The following is a 9166-nucleotide window of genomic DNA, read 5'->3' on the forward strand; positions in this document are numbered from 1 at the left end:
CATTATTAAAAAGGTAAATTTTTACAATTCTAAGTCCATATTTAACTCCATATTCTGGTGAAAATAACTAAATATGTATTTACATATTTAGCACATTTTTACTACATATAAATTCGTTATGATTTCTCTTAGAAAACTTTTTAAAAATTGGAGAATTCATGAATAAAATCATGTCAATTGAAGGACTTTAATTGTCCACATTATCATGTTTTATACACACACTATTCTATGTCTGAACTTCAATAATAATGATAAATATGGCACTGCTGTCTGAAGAAAAAAATCCTTGAGTAGATGTCAAATAATGCCACAAAAAATTGCAAGCATTTTTCAAAATGTACAATGTAACACATAATATTTACCGTTCTTTTATTACACCATTGAACCCCTCATGATTACCAACAAATTCTGTAATTCCAACATCTTTCTCTGTCACCCTAAACTGGGAATTTGCTGGTAGAATAATTGGTAATACTTTATCTCGCAAAGGAGTTTCATTTCTCTTTTGGAATTTTTCGATTTTCCTGTTCTTCCATCTTCTTCGGAACTCATCTCTCTTATCATCATCATCACTCTTCGTATCTTGTTCCAAGTTCTCAACTTCATTTGCAGGACCAGATTTCTGTTCCTCTGTGGAATTAAGGGAGTCAGGATTTATACATTCTGCATTGTCCTCTTTGGTATCCTCTGACTCCATCTTAGCAAGAATATGTGCACTGAAAAAAAAATAATCAGTGTAAGTGTGATTCCGATATGAAACAATTATAGCATCCAAAGTTGAATTAGTACTAGGGCTGGTACACTTGACCCTCTGTACTAGGGTTCCCAGACGTCCCATAAAATATGAGAATGTCCCTTTTTTGTAAGGGTGTGCCATTGTTCCGACAAAAGTCCTTGGGACAGCTTTCTGTCCTGTACTTCAACAATAGAAATTATTAAGTCAACCAGGCCTCACTATTTTACATTTTCACTCGTACTAGAGAAGTTTAAGCCACTGTGCTACGGTTGTACATAGTCCATAATAATAAGACACTCTTAGGAGCATTGCAGAGAATCTAATTATGAGGGTGACTAAACTCCACTGACTTTGTGTTCTGCACAAAATTATAAAAATTAATGTCATTTAGTGTGAAAAGCATCATAAACACAAGTTTCCTTATCCTAATTTTTTCATAGCAGATACATTCAGTAGTCAAGCTTTAAAACAAGATATAACACATTTTGTTAGAAGAAGGACATATTGTGCATCGTAGCTTCGAAAAATAAGTGTCCCGTATCTTTTTTCTGAAATATCTGTGAACCCTACTTTGTACCCCTTCAGAAAGTGAAATTTTTTGCATGGTTGATAAAGATTATGTTGTTTATGAACATTTTGAGTTGTTTTTAGCTCGCAGAAATGTGCTATTGTGAAGTAAAGTAAGTTTTGTTAACTTAGAATCGAGCAGAAGAGGCCAATGGCTTCACAAGTGAATGTAGCACCCAACGGCAGCTGATGGGACATTGCCTACAGTTTCATAAATGTATTACAAAATAAAGTAAATCAAACACGGAGGACTGAAAACATGAAACCAAAATAAAAGGGAAACTATCGTCAGGGGTGTTAGGTTTATTGGTGTTTATAAGTTTACGTCGTTAGGTTAGGTTTAGTGTTGTTGATAGCAATTTTTGACGTTTAAGTTAGGAGTGATAAGTTTGATCGTGTGATCTTCTGCAGTGTTCTTTAACTATTTGAGAGTGCCTACAAGCGGTTTTTACTTACGCGAGCCATACTTTGGGATCAAATATCTCCATTATTTGTGTTCTCGAATCAATTTTATATCATGTAAACATCAAAATCTGTTGATTAAAAAATATTCGATGTAATTATCAAGGGGGTACAGTGGGTGAACAGTCCCCTACGGCTAAAGTGGAAAATTATTAGTGATGTTGCAAAGCCAATTTCCAAGATATTAATTTCAGATGAAGATGACATATCAGGACTGACATTGCAATCAGTAAAAAAAAAAAAATCTGAAACTTAAAGCAATTCCAGTGCACAATTACTTGCCTTCCAAAGTTTTATATAAAACCGGACATACAGGGCTACTATAAATGTTTCATTTGATTTCAAAACACTGCATTTTTTAAAGTATCTGTATGTGCAATACTTTGGATAATAGTGTTTTCAAACCAAATGATTCATTTATAGTAGCCCTATATTACAAATAATGTTATAAATAAAAGCTTTCATTTCTTTTTAGTGACTAATTCTTTAAAATTTCCTCAACCCTCCGATGTACAGCTTTCTTAAGAGCTAAGAACACAATAACGTTAATACTTGTATGAACATTATCTTCTTAGTTCTTGAAAAATGTATATGTAATGCATCGAAACATTAAGTCTAAGGAACATTCACACTAGCAATGATCACTTATGACGACCTCTACTTCCTCCTAGCTTTCACCATCCCATATGACTTCATCATATGAATAATGAACATTGTAAAAGGTTGAAAACAAGAAAACGTTATCCTGTCATGATGTGGTAAAAGTTACAGGGAAACAAAAATGTGTGTCAAAAGAGACCATTTCTTGCGTGATAATATTGGTAGAGTAACACTGCAAGAAACATAGTTTTGAACTTTTGCTTTCTAATATTACTTTCGCACTTTACATACAACTGTTATCCAGAAAAAATGAACGTTTTGGTGTAAAAAATTTATGACAATCATCTGGCATCAGCGTTAACTGCTCCTTCAACATCACTTAAATAAACCTATGAAACCGTGTCCATTGTTTTAGAAAAAATTAAATACAATTAACATAAGTGGTACATGTGCAGTGATCTGAAGATGTTTGGGATTTTATTGTGACGGAAAGGAGGGTACACTAAATTCAAATGTTATTTGTATGAATGGGGAAAGTAGAGCCCACGACAAACACTGGGTAGTTTCCAATTGGCCCAAAAGGAAAAACTAGTGACAGGTACAAAAAATGTAGCCAAGTTCCCATTAATTAACCGACAGAACGTTTTGTTACCTGCTTTACACATTAGGTTAGGGATAATGAAGCAGTTAATCAAAGCCTAGGACAAAAATAGTCCTGGTTTCCAATACCTTTTTGAAAAATTTCCATTGTTGTCCCAGGCAAAGATGGCCGATACGAAGAGTTTGTGAAAAGCCTGCTTCAAAAGCTGCAGATGCTCGGCTGTGACATGGATTTGAAGTTACATTTTCTGCACTCGGACCTTGACTACTTCCCCCGAAAACTTAGGGACACCACGTGAAGAACAGGGAGACATTCCATCAGGACATTAAGGAGATGGAAATGAGATATCAGGGTCGGTGGGACGTCTTCATGATGGCTGACTGACGTCGGTTTTTAATAAGAGAAAATCGTCAAGACTACAACCGCAAATGAACATTGCAAACATTTGCAACATCGTGGGGGAGAATACAATTTAATTTAAAGAGTCTACAATTTATTTTCATGTTACATACTTGTTTTATTAAAATTTTATCATTCTTGCTAGTGTTTCATGCATTTGACAGTGTTGTTGATGCTCACACATGATCTAGGTAGGAGGGGCAGTTCGTAATTAAGACAATAGTAAACAAATGGCTGTGCCCAAATACAGGATTAAATAAAAGTATATGGAAGTGAAAAACCAATGTCAAAGAAACACACAGTAAGTAATCGCTAAAACTCTGCAGTATGTGTTAACAGACGTAAATTATAATCGAATCATGTATGTATCATGTACGAATCATACGTAGCATGATAAAATCATGGTAAAACAAAAGAAACTTAGGCCTATTTGTTTACTATTTGTTTTATTATGCTTAATATTTTGAAGACTCAAATCTTCAATATTTTATCACCAAGTGTAACAGGCCTGAGTAAAGTTTTATTTGTGCAATATGCCTCAAAAGGGGATCGAACCAGAGATCCTTTGATTTCATTATCTTTGTTTACTTACTTCACTCCTCATATCCCATAGTTCAGTTTATAGTGCAAAGGGGAGAATTGTGATATGACAACAACATACAATAAAAACAACCTATTTCATCCCTGGACAGTTATTTTTGTAAAACAATACTTTAATTTCTAGAGCATAAAAGTTAGCTTGGTTCCTATCTACAGCACGATATATTGCTTATATATAAAATAGTGCAATTGTAGTTTGGAACTGATTCTCGGTGAAGTGAGGTACCCGGCTGAAATTCGCCCCTCCCAACTGTAATTTCTGGATCCGCCACTGCCGGCTGATGATAGTATGAATGGACACTTACAAACATCCAGGCCAGGATTGAAACCCGGAAACCCTGACGTCGTAGGGTTTCAAAAAATCATTGAACATTCGGAACCGTTACCAATTTCACTTTCATTTACTAAATGCCCAGATGATGCAACATACATTATCATATCCTCCACAATCCTCATGGAAGATCAAAGTTCCTTTTGACTCTAATACAACTCCTTTCAAATACATGAGTTATTCTCTCATCACTAGGGGGCAGATTTTTGCATATTTTCTTTTCCTTAAGAAAAATTCACATGCTTTCAACGAATTTATCCATTTCACTTGATGTGGATTACTCTGGTAAAAGTTTTATAGTGCATACAAATGCATATTTGAGACATTAGTCCATATTTCTCACAAGCAAATTAACGCTCCATCCAATGGGTTTCAATTAATGCACAACACTTGAGCAACGTTGTGTAATGACTACGGTAGCAAGTCCGTTGTGCGGATAGGAAGACGTCTTCATATCAGAAACATGGTTTAAACGTTATTGCATAGCAGTAATTGGCAAGCTTATTTTGCTATTTCTAGACGTGAACGCTAATTTTTAACTGCAGATTCGTGATTACAAAGCCAAAATTAGTGAGTATGCCGAATTTGAAAGTAATCTGAGATACTTCCGGTATTCTTAATATATACCTTTTTTTCCACTTCCAATAGTTTCGTCACCTTAAATTTTACATTCTGTAATCCTTGATTCATACCCTTTTCAACGATGTATCGTACATATTTCATTAATACTTTCATCTAGTCAAAACACATATAACTCCTTTAATTTCATCCTTTTTAACATTGCTACTTACTTATTCTGCATTGCGGAACATTCTATAAGGTGTAATTATGAATTTCTCACAAAATTATCTCCATTTTTCACATTACGAGTAATTATTGTTGTTCCTTTTTTTTGCTTGCGTGACACCCAATTTGGATCATCGCACGTCGTGCTTGTGTTTTGTCGATTTGGAGTGGGTATGCAGTGTTTTCAACCTTCTAAACAAAAAAAATACCTACCTCCGTGTTATTATTTTTCTATTTTTCCCCAGGTTTGAAATTATGCTAATGCCTAAAATTTGGGGTCGTATAACGATTCACGGTAAGGTTAGGTTAGGCAAGCATAGTTAAAATTTGGGGTCACGTCATCTACTTGAAAAAACACGGGGTGGTTGGAAACAGTGACAGGGGGTTACGTCATCAAACGCACGGAACATCAGGTTCTCGTAGAGGAAGTACATGGAAGCAACGGCAATTGAGATATTTTTATACGTATAAACATGAATTATCGCTAAAAAAAGATAAAACAATAAGAGAAAATACATTCGGGAACTTCAACAATGCTACAGAAAGTGATTTGTGTAAGTAGTTTCTTCTGTAAAAATGAAGAAATCCATTTTGACTAGATGAAAGTGTTACCCATATTTCTATTAAGAAAGGTCGATTAGACATCCTTACAAAAGAAATTTGTGTAATACAGTATTATAATCATTTCGTTACATGAAACTAAAAACATTTGTAAATTAGTATTTTTTGGTGGTTATAAATAGCTCAATTGCTTACATTTTTATCTCCATGAAAAGTATTTCTTCAAATTTACATTACGGAACTGAGTTTTTGTAGACTTTAGGAAGGTCATGGAAGTGTTTTCTCCCTTCATTCAATTTATCCGGTCAGTATATCATGTATTTTCAACGTTAATGTCTCTCCGATGCACAAAAGCTCTTGCATCCATTACCTTCCACTACGTGAATCAGATGTTCCGTGCATTTCGTGACGTAACCCCCGGTTAGTGTTTCCAACCACACAGTTATGTAACTGTGAGAATGTACGTAAATATGCATGTTAATGTGCATCATTTTTTGAGTACGAACTTCCGAAAACATGACGTGTACAGGATGCGTCGTGAAATTGCACGGTGAAAAACCAGAATATATGTTATCCTCACATAAAATATCTAGAATTTTTCTGATGTTCAACAACAATTATAACTATGTTTGGAGCAAATTTACAATATAGAGAAAGTCTCCAATTTTGTTAATTATTGGTATACTAACTAATTTTGACCTCCTAATCACGAATCTGTTGAAAAAAACCGGGGCTCACGTCTGAAAATTTGAAAAAAAAGCCGATTGATTTATTTTATATATAGGTGATTAAGCGTAGTTTTACGAACAAAAATGTAATCTCCTGTCATTGTGGCCAACCATGCCATTGTTTTACAAGAAAATGATTTATGATGTTCAATTCTAGTACGATCCCTATTTTTTCGATGAATTTAGGGGTGAAATGAGTGCTAATGGAACCTAACCTAACAGGCCTAACCTAAGCTCGTGTGAATGGTTCGTGGATGGTTTTGGGGCTAACAAACAATTTTTCATTAAAATGTACAATTTCCAGACGTGACCCCGGGTTTTTTACAACAGATTCGTGATTAGGAGGCCAAAATTAGTTAGTATACCGATAATTAACGAAATTGGAGACTTTCTCTATATTGTAAATTCTTACCCTATGTTTGCCTTACCTAAGCTAATCTAACCTAAACTTGCCATGCATGGTTTGTGGGGTTATTGAATAGTTTTTGAGGCTATCTGTGCATGGTTCATGTTACTAGGTATTTTCTGGTCAACAAGGTTCAAAAAACTGCATCGACAATGATAGTCAACCTGTTACCGCCATACTGTGTGTTACCGAAGCAAAGAAACAACGAACAATAATTACTTGATATGTCGAAAGTGGGTAATATTTTCATTTAAAAAGCAAAACTCCATGTAAAACAAACTTTCGCAATGCAGAATCGGTAAGTACGAATATTAAAAATCAACGAGTTAGAAATGTTTCGCGGAGATTGAAATTTTAATGCACAATTTATTACACTTTCATTTCTATAATTGCGTTCAGTGAGTTACTGATACATTTATTTCCCCTGCTAAGGTGTACAGAACCTAAAAATAGGTTGTTTTGAAGATCTTTAGCGCATATTTTGGCTTTATTTAGTGCATATAAATCCAGCCCTTACTCATCACATTTTCAGCAAAGAAAAATAATTTTGTGGGTAACAGTTTAGTATATCGGAGACACATTTCTTCATTTTTACAGAAGAAACTACTTACGGAAATTAGTTTCTCCAAGGTTTCCAACGTTCGTCGAGGTATTTTCCTTCACCGTGGAATATATTTGGCCGGGAAATCATGTATTTTTCAAGAGAAAGATCTCTCCAATGCACAAAAGCTCTTACCTCCATTACTTTAGACTACGTGAACCAAATGTTCCGTACGTTTGATGATGTAAGCCCCTGTCAGTGTTTCCCAACCCCCTTTTCTTTTAAACTATGCTTGCCTAACCTAACCTTATTGGAAATGGTTCATGGAGCAATTAGTCAGCTACCGTGCATAATGGTTCGTGGGGCTATCTGTCAGCTAGCCGTGCATAAGGTACAATTTGCACACGTGACGAACACGATAGTAGATATTTTTCGGTGAACAAGGTTGGAAACACTGCATACCCACAACTTGAGTCAAGATGTGCCCGCCACATTGTGTGTTACGGAAGCGAAGAAAGGAATAAAAAAAATCACTATGTATGTGAAAAATTTTGTTTCGTGTAAAAAGCATAATGGCACCTTGAACTATGTTCCGCAATACACAATTGGTAAGTACGAACCATGTGAAACACAAAATATTCGATTTAAATGTGTCTCCGATATACTAAACTGTTACCATTTCGTGTAAGCTTCATACGTACATTCGTGAATATGCCTATGCAGTATTTTCCCCCTTTTATTTTCTGGGAATACGCCGTGCCGGCACCTTTTTATAGGATGAACTCCAGAACAAAACAATTTGAAGAGTACCGAACCTTTCTTCAAAGAAAAAAAAACACTGAATATATAAAACATCTTTGGAAGGCCAACATGTTTGTTTTTAAAGCAAGGTAAACCGCCAGGTTTCTATCAAAGAACGGGTGTATCAAGTGTGATGGAAAGATGTAGAACGTAGAAAAAAATATATATTCTTACGATTTCGTATAGATCAGGTCACTATTCACAATTATAACATATTTCGCCTAAGTAACAGGTCCCAACACGTGTTTTACTGATTACGAATGCCAACATTAAACGCAGACATTAAATACGCACACTGTCCTGCCACATGTAATCAAAACAGACAGATCACAGAATACAGCGGAAGCACAGCATTCATTCATTCATCTTCTTATTATTATTATTCTGGCCCTGTCAAACAAAAGATTGTCGACTTTGGCCAATATTTCTGTTCTTTCAGTTGTCAGTTCCTGGCAAAAAAAAAAGTAAAGTAAAGTGTTCCCCTGTGCATAGCACCACGCCATGAAGGCGTATAGGGGTATAGGGGGTGTGGGGGTAACGCCCCACACTTTCTTGATCCGGTCGTGAGTGGGGTCGATGTGATCAGCATCACGCCCCTGACCGCCTTTACCCCCCCAGGGTTTCCCCCAGGGTTTCCCCCAGGTACCCATGTTATTCGACGCCTGGCAAGTTTATTAGAATTATATAAGGTTAGGGCGTAAGCTTGTTTACTCAAAATGTATACGATCTGATGACGAACTGTGTTAAAGGCGGAGCTACTGCGGAGCATGCGCACTCGTTTGGTTCCCCTCGAACATCTGGTTACGCTTAAGGTGCTATGGACGTTAATATGAGGGCAAAGTAAAGATTCTTTTACAAGGAAATAGAGTGTAAGCTGTGTAGCATATGGTTGCACAGTTCGATCGGGAACAAATTTATTGAGTTAAGTATCACTTCGTAGGTTTCCGAAGGACGTAGAGACCTGTGGATACATGCAGAACGAAGAAAGGATTTGTACGACTTGCATTTTGTTACAAGCATGTTGATCTTTTATCTGCGTATTGTGTT

At 35.8% G+C, this 9166-nt stretch overlaps 1 protein-coding gene across 2 annotated transcripts in view; it reads right to left on the minus strand.

Annotated features, from left to right (window-relative positions):
* Pus7 (pseudouridine synthase 7) overlaps nt 1-8437 on the minus strand; it is a 137137-nt gene extending 128700 nt beyond the window's left edge. For both annotated transcript variants that reach the window (XM_083140504.1, XM_083140503.1), the window contains exons 1-2: nt 8294-8437; nt 363-716 (exon numbers count right to left, since the gene is read on the minus strand). In XM_083140504.1, coding sequence (XP_082996630.1) covers nt 363-697 — 335 coding nt within the window. In that variant the 5' untranslated portion in view covers nt 698-716; nt 8294-8437. The remainder of the gene's footprint in view (nt 1-362; nt 717-8293) is intronic.
* Between the last annotated feature and the right edge of the window lie 729 nt (nt 8438-9166).

Source organism: Lepisma saccharinum, chromosome 18 (assembly GCF_977018435.1).
Source record: "Lepisma saccharinum chromosome 18, izLepSacc3.1, whole genome shotgun sequence".
NCBI lineage: Eukaryota > Metazoa > Arthropoda > Insecta > Zygentoma > Lepismatidae > Lepisma > Lepisma saccharinum.